The following is a 12,327-nucleotide window of genomic DNA, read 5'->3' as shown; positions in this document are numbered from 1 at the left end:
TCTGACATTTAAATCCTGGAAAAGCAAAGTCTGCAGAAGGGATAAAATCAGGCAGGCCTGGAGGAAACTTGATTTTGAAGCAATACCAACAAATACAAAAACATCTTTCTCAACTAGTTACTGTAATGTCCCTTTAAATGTGTTCCTCTGTTGGTCTAGCCAAGCCATTTGAATGTTTATGGAAAGGATTCTTTTGTTACTAGTTTGTCGTCATGCTAATTCTTTCTTTCTACACCAAATCTATCTCTCTATCAAAGCATCATGAAAATGATAGTGAAGCCAGCCTAAAGTACTAAAGAATATTCTTATTCACACAATTGCTGAAATAATTGCAATTCTGGATCCATCTCGTAAACCAAGATTTGAAGAAACTTCCTTGCAGGCAGGCGACAGAAACAAAGTGAACTCATATAATTCAAGCTAGCTTTGTAAAATTAATATTGTTATTGGAGCATCTGCTTGCATAGACCTACGGGTAACAATTTCATTCATTTTGATATCTTAAGAAAAATATAAAAGAATACCGAATTCCTTCTTCCCGCTGACAAGTGAGTGGTTTTTTTATATCTTAGTCTTTTGATTAGGATTGTAAATCATGAGTGTAGTTCATAATAGTGGCTTTTGTGACATGGATACCTGCCTAATTAGGGCTATCTTTACATGTCTCACTTTCTAACCTTCCACAGGGTTGCTAGCATTTTTGATCGCCATCAAATCAATTAAGTGACCCAGCAAGGTGAACTAGATCTTATCAAAATGAAGACATCAACTCCTTTATAATTTCTAGCAATACCCTGGAAAAAGTTATGGTTATAGTAATTGGCAGCAACAGAACAGATTATGTATCAAAGGATTTGACCAACCTGCCTCAACTGCTGTGCTGACTTGTCTTCGTATACTCTCAGACTATTGAATCTGACATTTAATAGAAATGACACAAATTGAACTATTGCTGTTAACCTTCATGCCTTCTGGATACTTCTACATTCTGAATGCATCCACTTTCTAGCCACGGTTGGAGAATCTGCAGATGCCGTGTCGCTGTGCCTGCAAGCTATAATTGAAGCACAGTGCACAAGAGGAGGAGGGGAAAACTACTGCTAGATGCCAATTGCTTAAAATGGCACTTTCCGCAGAATGAAACCAATGAAGAATCTCAGTGATGAACAGGAATTCTTATAAAGCAGTTTGGAAGCTGTAGGCAAGGGGAAAAGAAAACATTCTCCTACCAAAGCTTTCAGTTATGATTGCCTTGACACGGAGGTGAATATAACTTGCCTCAAATGGAAAAGCAACACAAAAATGATACCTTGCACTTCATGTCATTATTATTCAACTTCTGCCGTATGTTATTCAGCAACAACATGTAGATGGAAAGGGCGACATTATATTCCTGTAATTAGTACAGTCCAATGAAATATGAAAAGTTTTTCTGATTCTGGGGAATAATTTAGGTGAGTTTGATGGGTAACTTGGTACTATAATCTTTGGACAAATTCTCAGATCTCAAAAAGCCAGATTAACAATCTCTCCATCTTTAACTATTGATATTTTTAATGCTTGTATGGTGCCAGTGAATTAGCACAAGCACGTAGGAAATAAACATTGTTCTCACTGATGATGAGAAAAATTACATCCTTAAATTTAATGAGATGCTATCTTTTAGTAGTCACCCCTCAAAATCCAAATACTATATTACTTAATTTGGATGAGATCCTCTAGCACAGACATGTCAAACTCGCGACGTAATGTATCGGGACTGTTTTGCCATTGCCAGCAATGGGGTGTGCGTGGCTTCTATGTGACGCATCCGGCCCGCGGACCAGCAGTTTGACACCCCTGCTCTAGCACTATTGTGGAGTTTAGTTCTATCTGACTCTAGAACCTAGGAGGCCATGTTAACAATGTGCACACATACCTTATTCTATTTGAAATCCAGCCTGATGAACTAGAAGGTTATTTGGATTTGGGTTGCCTGTTGCTATGGCCAATGAAATGCCTTTGGAAGAGATTATACTAATGACAGAAAGTGATTTACTATTAACATGTTGTGTGCAGCTCCTCTAACTCACTGGTCCTGACCACTTACAAGGAATCTTAGAAATGTTTAAACTTTCCCAAGAAATACAGACCGCATCACAAGGGCTAATACAAGACTTTCACATTAGATGAAACTATTTTCACAAGGGCATTATATTCCTCAGTTATCAAAGCTGAAAGAAAAAGATTGACAATTCAGTTTTATGGGAATTTTGTTGCTATTTGCAACACATGTACAAACCAGAATAATGAGCCCAATGATGGTGTACTGCATTATGTTAATCCTTTATGCATATGCAGGGTTTTCTGTCATTTATGATCCATGCTGAACAAATGGTGAACTTTATTCTCAATTCCTAGCTCTAGCATGGCAAGGGGAGGCTTGAAACTGACTAAATAATTCTTGTTAGGAAAATCCACAAAGTCAGAAGGTGACAGAGGTTGAGATATGATCATTGTGTACTTCACTCAGAACCGAAAGAATAATTATGTAACAATGGTTAATTTCACTTTCCTTATCACAGAATTTTACTTACTTTAGTGTAAAATTGAGGCCAAATATGACTAATCTTTTGGAATGAAATCTATTTTAACCTAGTAAAACTCCATATGTAAAAAAATGTGAAATATGCATGTAATAACCCCTTCTGGGCAGCTCTCTGCATAAAGGCACATGGGTTTAGGATAGGAGAAACTTTCATTCACAACTTTGAACTGGGTAGGATTCAATGAAATCATCCCCTTCAATCTTGAATCTTCATTTTTAAAGCCTTCAAATTACTTTTGTAATTCAATGGTCTTTAGCACATGCATACCTCTATATGTTTATCAAATAGCATTGACTAAATTTGCACATGTGATAGCTTTGTAGAATAACCTTCAATATGGTCTGGACATTCAGTGAAATATTCCTCCTGCTGCAGTTAGTATCCCAAATGCAGTACTCTACATTCTCCCACAGAAACCAACTCTAAGGAAAACAGAGTTATATCAGGTTAAATTTGTTTGTAACTGAATAGCCACAACCTAAGTTCTGCCGAGAATATTTTCTCAACTTATACCTATACATTCTCCATAGGAATCGTGCTATGCTGCCATCCTTACGACTGATTTGGAGAATATGATAAATAGATCTGCATGACTTGATTTCTTAATGTCAGAAGGTATATACAAAGGTATACAAATGTCATGACACTGGGATTTGCCTTACTGAGCCAGTTTTCACAGTGCCAGGTTGGTTTCAATGTCAGGGGTGCACAATGTCCACTTGGTTGTATCCTGCTCTATAGGGCATGAGTGGGACACTGTCCATTTTGGGAAGGAGCTTTAGGAATTTAATAGCAGTAAAATGGGTCTCAAAAGTCCTTTTTTTCCCTTGAAAAGGCAACTGGACTGTTTTTTTTCCTTGAGGAAGAACAAAATATTTCATTTCTCAGCCAAGAACCTTTATCCGTTGTGATGGTGGGGGTGGGGAGGGATGGGGGATGAGGTACTGACAAGTGAGACTTGGTAGTGGGAGATATAAGGATAGATTCTGACCAAATGGTGGTGGTGATGGGAAATGGAAGGATTGTATTTCTTGCAATTGGACTGCAAGAAATACAATCCTTCCATTTCCTCCCCCCCAACCATTCGCCTTCTGAAAAAAAAAACAAACAAACACACTTTTGAGACAACTGATCTGGATGACTGAGTATCTCCACTGAGTAAAATGAGTCTCTTCATTGGCTGCAAAGCTTCATCCATTAAAGACTTCAAATTAATACCTTAAAAAGTATTCTGTATTTGGTCCCCACTCTTTAGGGCTATCACAAAAAGGAGGCTGAGGGCCATATGTGGCCCCCAAATTGAACTTTTTCCACTCTTTGTTAAAGCTTTCCACAATCTTTATGAACATACTGTAAAAGCCAGCGAAGATGTTTTATCAACAATTAATTCTCGTTGTAGTGGTCCCCTAAATGTTAGCTCAACGGGCAACATAGTAATAATATTTTATAGTCATGCAATACCTTTCAGGTGATCAGAATAATTTTCATACATAATTTCAGTAACAAAAGATACATAAACATTTGACCTTAATAGTGTATTTCACTGCAAACTTCCATTGCAGCTGCCACTACAAAATAGGTAATCACCATTCTCAAAAGCTTGTAATGGGCTGCCTGTCCAAAAGACTGATTTCATTTTATTTTCAGGATAATTAGGACTGCAACCTTTAAAAGACAAAGCTAATTTAAACACTTTGAATGAGCATTTATTTTTAACCAGAGAATGAAGTAGATGCTAGGTTTCAATGTTAAGAAAATAAATCCAACCTTGATTAATCTCGTTGGAGCCTTATTCTACAATAACCACCTATGTGAAAATCTCCCCACTGAAATGAACAGACTTCAAATGCTTGGCTTTGGCTATGGGACTTTACTTCTTACTCCTTTTGCCAAGCAAAACTCTATTCTCTAAGCTTGAAATGGCGGCTCAAAGAATCTTTCATGTGGCTGTCTCTTCTTTAGGTTAATAATATAATAATAGTAATATTATGTTGTGGCAAATAAACTGGAATTTGAGGCTGTCCTTGCAAGAGAATACTCTGGTAAGCTTCTCTAATCATTATTATTGCTACAGGGCTTCCAGAGATAGAGATGGGTAAGGATTTATCCTGCCATCAAGTGTGAAGTATTACATACAAATCACAGCTTGAAAATGGCTAGAGCAGGGTCTATAAAATGTTTATATACAGTTAATCTTATATCAGCGATGAACCTTTGACTTAGCCTTTCAAGATAAGAAACGTAAAATGAAAATTAGCCAGTTGGGGTCGTGGCATTGTAGCTCTTCTCTGCAGACAGATTAGAAAGCTAAGGAATAAGCTATGCCAAGAATCAAATTATAATGTGCAAAGCCTGTCACGCTTCCCTCAAGAATGCTATTTGCTCTGCAGATTTTAAATCACACCACATTAACCTTCAGGCTCACATGACTTAAGAGCTGTTGCTGAACAGTAACATCTTTGCAGTCTTGGATAAAGATTCATAAAAAAAAGTATTGAAAAATAAGCCCCACCGAGGGAAGCGGTGGGAAGGATTAATAGTAGCTCGGTCTTTTAATTAGCCAGTCCCTTTCCAGACCTAAACATTACATATTTTTTCACAAATACTATGAATGAGAATCATTCATTTCCCTAAAAACTTCAGTGTTTTGGAAATTGCCTCAAGCTCAGTACTGACCATTTTACAGCACTAACTGTATGGTTTGAGATTAGAAAGCCCAATATTATGGTGCTACCAGTCCTTCCTTTATACAGCAGTAAATAGCAGCAGTACTGGATCATTTTTATTCCATCCCAGGGTCTTTGGCTTCTGAAATAAAAGTAGTGGTCTAATTTATTCCTCTCATCCGAGACATCCTTCCACTTATATTCATTTATGCGTTTAACACAAGTAGTGAGATTCTTTCATATGTATCAGGAAAGAATTGAAACAAAATATGCTGAAAAAGATAAAAAAGACCTATTTAGGCTAAAATGGTCCAAATCCTGGAGGTCCACTTTCTTTAAAGAATCAGCATCTTGATTCACAGCTCTGGGATGCATTTGGACTGTCTGGTGAACTACAGATAATTAATGGCTGTGACCTCGCTTCTCTCTGCTTGTAAATCATTCTGCAACTATCTGGAATATGGTGTACAATAGGCTCTGTAGTTTCCCGCAACGTACGTTTCTGACAATGCTCTGCATTGGATTGTTTTCAGGGAGGAAGTGAAAGTACAGCTGGAATCAACTGAATCCTATAGATGCAGACGAATTTCAAGCACTCTAAATATTTAATTCCACATAGGCTGTAATAAATTTTAAACTGTCCAAAGTCCTAAATGACTTGGGACCAACTTATTGAGAGGATAACTTTCACTCGGCTCACACTGCCAATAGGTTAAAATTGATCTCAGCAGTTATTCTCAAGTATATCTAATGTTAAAACTGTCCAGGCTGACATGCAAAGAAAATCCCTGTGGGGTATCCCAAAACCATGGAATTGCTTTCCTATTGATTTTTGCTTCACCTATGGGTTATTGCCTTCTCTATTGCTTTTGCTCAACATCTGACTTAAATTATATACTATAGAACAGCTTCTTATGTTCTGCTATTCTTTTTACTAATTATCCCTTTTGTAACTTACATCTTTGTGGGTGTTGCTTTAAAAATACGAATACAATATGAAGGAGGAAGTAAATGCATTTCCTTGACAACACTTTGTCAGCTTCCCTTAGATGGACATAAGATGGGATTCCATGTCTTCCCTTCCTCTGTCCCATTTCCAGGGCTGGCACAATTCTTCTCCTATCCCAGAGTGAACTGGCCAAACTAGGGAATGCCTCTTGCTTTCTGTTTAGATATGAGGCTGCAGTTCTAATGATATATAGCCGTGGTGGTAAACTTATGGCACGTGTGCCACAGGTGGCATGCAGAGCCCTCTCAGTGGGCACGCGCGCCGTCGCCCCAGTCCTAGGCCTTCAGCTGGGTTTTATAAAACCTTTTCACTTTAGGCCTCTGCCACCATGTGTAAAAAAAAAAAAAAGGTTCAATCAATCAATCAATTTCAACTTCTCGCAGGAAAAAAAGATCTGGAATTGATTGATTGAACTTTTTAGTCCCACCCAGTCTGCCACCACAGCCACCCAATGGGCCACAGCCACCCAATGGGTCACGCCCACCTGGCACCCGATGATACATAAGTGGGTTTTGGGTTGCAGTTTGGGCACTCGGTCTCTAAAAGGTTCGCCATCATTGATATATAGTATAACTAGTTTACTGACCATGTGTGTGAAGGATTCCAAGAATATTTCCATTCCTACGGGGATAATGATTTTCACTGATCAGAGACCGGGACAAAAAAATTTGGCTTCTAGATATGTTACAAAATATTGTTAGTAAAAAGCAAAACAAACATGTATAACAACAAAATAAAAGATATTTGTAACATGTTGTCTTACCCGGGCATCTGTGACCTTGAATTCTCTTAGGATGTATTGTGGCATATTATATTCTGCCATAGGATCGACCACAAAATATTGATACCTGGCTGAGCGCTCTGCTGGCCAATACTGGTGGCACTTTTCCTATAAAAGCAAAAACTTTCAGTTCTTTGTTTAATTTACAGTTCTGTCCAATCCTGTTTTCCAAGCAGGCATATTTATTGTAATACTCAGAGTATTCCTGTTCTGAGGAAAAGGTTAAGACAGTTATAAGATCTGAAGACTTGTTATATCAAAGTTTCATCTTTCTCCTGTTTCCTAAATATATTTTTCTGGGAAGACCTGAGACACAAAGTTTTTCCCTAGCTCTCCAAAAGTTTAAACAGTTTTCTCAAGATTTTAAATGCTGCAATCAAATGAACAATGGGCAGGAATGATCGAGTAATTTAAATCCATTACTTTACTAACTCTTAAGTTTGGGTTACAAAAATGTACAAGGTATCTTTGAATCTGTGTATAAATCCTAGTACATCTTGCAAAGTGAATCTATTGACATATTATCAGCAGTCCATCTGTCAAATGTTACTAATTTTAGTGTGAAATAGATTTCCTAGAATTTTTATCATTGGAGATTAATTTCTGATTTGCCCTTTCAAAATTCAACTGCACTGAGTGCTTGGGATGATGTTCAGGAAATAATCCGGAAAGTTCTCTTAAAATATATTCACATCAAGCATCTGGAATCAATGCAGATTTTAGAAACTACTAGACACACCACAAAACCTCCTGAAAACACTTTGTGTACACATTGGCTTGATTATTTGAAGATCTGTTACTGATTATTGTTGCTGCTGCTGTTATTATTGCTCTTGTTATTTCTTTTTAACACCTATATAAGATGCTGATTCTCGAAGTCTTGATGATTTTAAGCAACTGGTATCCAAAGCAAACCAAATCAAACCAAACCAATAGCTTAAGTCAGCAACTTTATAGAGTTCTACTTATATTGTAAGAATATCCCCAGATTTCTTGCTTTCCTCTGGGAGCAAGTAGATAAGGTTTCATGGATCTGGTGGAGGGATGAGGAGGTCAGGCTTGTGCCTCATGTGGCCGTGCAAAGATTCAAGGGTAATTTCCCACTTGAATCCTCCTTTTAGCCTGGCTGGCAGTTTGCCAACAATCTGCTACTATGATATTTTAAAAGATAGCAATTCTGTCTCAATTCTGATGAAGACCAAAATAAGCAAATAATATATTAGAACAATAATTTGGGACAGTGAATTAGAGAATTCCGCAATACATTTGTTATAGGAAAGCAAAACACTTGGCTGAAGGTTACACAGGCACAAAACAAGTCTTCCTGGAAACCCCTACATAGAACAAACAAAACTTAAAACAGCTTTTTGATGATGAATCTGAGCACCGTTGCTAAAACATATGGAAGGGCTGGACATTCAGCAATGGGAAGAAGGCAATGAAAAAAATAGATGCAGCCGAATCACACCTGTTTGAGGTTAGGATTTTGTTCCTCTTGCTTTGGAGTGAAGTTTGTACTTTTTAGAACTCAATGAACCCTAGGCAGCCCCCCCCCACTCTTATATTCTTCAGCACTCTTATCAAATTCTGTTGATGATAAATGCTAAATTCTATTTAGCAACTCAAGTATGCCAGATTTTTTTATATATATACTCTATACAAAAAATGATCTAGAGCCATTATTGATACAGTATTTGGAGAAGGCAAACATTCAAGTAACTTATAACATGTACAACCTGTTTAAATGTTACAAGGATATCTCTTTTTTCTACCAGAAAGGTCACAGAACTACAGTTCTTGTAAATGAACCAATGTGCATGATTTAAACATTGAAAAAATGACTTCGTGTTTAATTTTATTTTTACCATGCTCAATCTATTTTCAAATTTACAACTTACTCAGAAAATCTTTAGTACAAAACTTGGTGTAGACATGCTTAGTCTGAAACAGCACTCAAAAATCTCCGAGTCAAGTATTAGGATTTAAGCTCCTAACTTGCTGCTCAGGAAATGAATGTGTTAGCATAAATTTTCCTTGGAATAGAGTAGAGTAGAGTAGAGTAGGGTAGAGTAGGGTAGGATAGGGTAGGGTAGGGTAGAGTAGAGTAGGGTAGGGTAGAGTAGAATAGAATAGAATAGAATAGAATAACAGAGTTGGAAGGGACCTTGGAGGTCTTCTAGTCTAACCCCCTGGTTAGGCAGGAAACCCTATACCATTTCAAACAAATCGTTGTTAAATCTCTGCCTGTCTGATGTAAAAAAATCCTTAAAGAAGGCAAGAAACTAATATACTGCAAACCACATTAGTTTAATTTCTTAAGCGTTTGGAGGGAGGGGTCTAAAGTAGATTCTATATGCTTTCCTGGAAAATAATGTGACCTTACATAGATCAAAAATATGCTCATTTGCTCAGAGCAATAACAACACAACAACAACAACAACAGCAGATGTGGACAGACATGTCCAACAGATGGCTATTGTAAGACAAGTCATTCCTATGCAGCATATTCATTCCTACAATATGTTATGTCCCTATTACGACAAGCAGCCTTAGTTTGCTAGTCAGCTAACTAAGGTATGTAGGAAGCATATCACAATAGTAATGGGGGACTTTAACTACCCTGACATCAACTGGGAGACAAACTCCGCACCAAGTGGAAGATCAAACAGGTTCCTGGCAAACCTAGCAGACAACTTTATATCTCAAAAAGTAGAGAAGGGAACTAGGGGATTAGCCATTTTGGATCTAATTCTCACTAACAGAGATGAAATGATAGAAGGTGTTGAAGCCATAGGAACCCTGGGAGGAAATGATTATGCAATATTAGAATTCATCATTATGGAAGCACAAGCAATAGAACACAGTCAAACTAGAGTCTTGGACTTCAAGAGAGCTAATTTCAATAAACTTAGAGAGGACTTGGGAAGGATTCCATGGATGAGAATCCTCAAGGGGAAAACAACTGAAGAAGCTTGGGAAATTTTGAAAAATGAGATAATAAAAGCACAGTCTAGCACAATACCAACAAAGAGGAAAAACAACAGCTCTCAAAAGAAGCCAGCATGGCTGCATAAAGAACTCTCTGACAAATTGAAAGATAAAAAGGACAAGTATAGAAAGTGGAAAGAGGGGAACATAACTAAGTCAGAATATCAGCAAATAGCCCGAGCCTGCAAAGATGAAGTGAGGAAAGCCAAGGCTCAAAATGAACTAAGGCTTGCGACCAAAGTAAAAAATAATAAAAAAAGCTTCTTTCAACATGTAAAAAACAAGAAAAAAGTGAAGGAAATGATTGGTCCATTAGTGGGCGGAAATGGCAAGAAGGTGACCTTATTTTTGCAACCCAAACTACTGTTTGTGAGAGTGAAGGACTAAACTTTTGTGAATTAAATGTCTGCCTTTGTCTATACCAGTACATCCCTGTAGCTGCATGCTCAGGTGTAAAAGGGGTCTTAGCAATTTGCTTTTCATTTTGCTTAGTGATAATTAGCAATAGCACTTAGACTTATATACTGCTTCATGGTGCTTTACAGCCCTCTCTAAGCGGTTTACAAAGTCAGCCTATTGCCCCCAACAATCTGGCTCCTCATTTTACCAGCCTCAGAAGGATGGAAGGCAGAGTCAACCTTGAACCAGTCAGAACTGAATTCTTGGCAATCAGCAGAATTAGCTTGCAATACTGCATTCTAACCAATTGTGCCACCACGGCTCTTCTAATTAACAACTACATTAATAGAAACCAATCCAATAGAAGTAGCTGGGAGAATTGCTTGTTCTTCCTATATTAATATAATTTTTGAGATTTTTTTTCTAGAATGTAAAAAACAATGTAAAAACTTACCCTGCCCATTTCTCGTAGCTTAGTAAGCATGACTACAATGGTTGAATTGTGCTCCCAAAGCATTCTCCAGAAATCTTCTGTTGTTTCTGCCAAAGGTCCCTGTGTAGCTACATAGGCTTTTTGCTGCCTAAATGTAAAATGCAAAAATTAATATTTCTCAATCAAAAGACAGCAGACTCTCTTGCTGCATATAAACATTCGACTGAAACATCATTCTAACAAACAAATGGCTGCAAATTATTAATTGTAAGACTATTATAACATATTAAATGTTATTTAATCAAACCATATAGTTATTTTATTTTAGGAAGTTTGTGTAGGCAATTGTTCTGTTAATATTGTGATTTATGCCTTTATCTTATTTAAGATTTAATGCAACTCTAATAGCTCAATTTTGTGTGTCACAAAAAGCACTTAGGAAACACTTAGTGGTACAGTTCCATTTTTACACTGAAGGCTGGCTGTCACACAGTCTATTGAGCTTATGACTTATAGCTCCAAAGCAATTCTTTGTTAACTCTTTCAGTGATTCAAGAACTATAGCAAAAGTTCTGAAATCAGATCACAAAGATGGAAACGGAACAGGTTAATTTATATTTTTAAGATGGCTAAGACAAATGGACATAGTTTTCTCTACAACTGAACTTTATTTATTTATTTTTTATTAATTTTTTTATTATTTTTTCATCAACATATGTTAATTTTTTCAATCAACAAAGTTGTCTGGAGCTTGTTAAGCTAATACATGTTCAATTCCTAATCCTTCATTCTTTTCTCTAACCAAGAATAAAATAAAATAATAGTCTGTATCTTCTTTGTCTTTCAACCTCATAGTTAATCTGTCCATCTCTGCACATTCCAGTATTTTCCTGATTATTTCTTCTTCTGATGGCAATTCTTCATTCTTCCAGTATGGTGCAAAAATTATTCTTGCTGCTGTGGTGATGTGTAAAATTAAATATAATTTCTGCTTATTAGTCTTTTCAGGCATAATGCCTAGTAGAAAAAGTTCAGGTTTAAAATCCACTTGTTCACCCAATATTTTTTCTAATCACATATCTACAACTGAACTTTATTATCCACACCATTTGATCCATATAATTAATAGTTATATAATGTCTTTGGTGACCATCTAATGAATTTATCCTTAAGTCATCTGCTTTCTGTTTTATAGGAAAAATTCTGGAATTGGGATCTGAGTTAGATGAAACATCAATAGATTATATGTATAATTACAGGAAAATCCATAGTTTATTGCTATGATTCTCAGAAAGAGACATGATCTAGCAAAACAAACAACAGCAATGTGTGCTTCTTCTATGTGGTTAAACATTAGGCACTGTGGAAAGTTAGGGGAAGGAACTGTATTGCTGGACAGAATACTGTAAGAATATGAAGAGAGCCAAAATAACACTTGCATAATGGCAAACTATATTTATGAT

The 12,327-nt window shown here is 36.8% G+C and overlaps 1 protein-coding gene across 50 annotated transcripts in view; it reads right to left on the bottom strand.

The window, feature by feature from the left end:
* The window catches only part of PTPRD (protein tyrosine phosphatase receptor type D), a 478,865-nt gene that overhangs the window by 11,824 nt on the left and 454,714 nt on the right, over window positions 1-12,327 (bottom strand). For all 50 annotated transcript variants that reach the window (XM_039356096.1, XM_039356097.1, XM_039356101.1 and 47 more), the window contains 2 exons: window positions 10,886-11,012; window positions 7,027-7,152 (listed from right to left, as the gene is read on the bottom strand). In XM_039356096.1, the coding sequence (XP_039212030.1) occupies window positions 7,027-7,152; window positions 10,886-11,012 (253 nt within the window). The remainder of the gene's footprint in view (window positions 1-7,026; window positions 7,153-10,885; window positions 11,013-12,327) is intronic.

The sequence above is a fragment of the Crotalus tigris genome, unplaced genomic scaffold (genome assembly GCF_016545835.1).
Source record: "Crotalus tigris isolate CLP2741 ecotype Arizona unplaced genomic scaffold, ASM1654583v1 scf7180000018786.1720131, whole genome shotgun sequence".
In the NCBI taxonomy this organism is placed as follows: Eukaryota; Metazoa; Chordata; class Lepidosauria; order Squamata; family Viperidae; genus Crotalus; species Crotalus tigris.
Note: the sequence above shows the minus strand (reverse complement) of the source record. Positions and strands in the feature narration are given on the sequence as shown.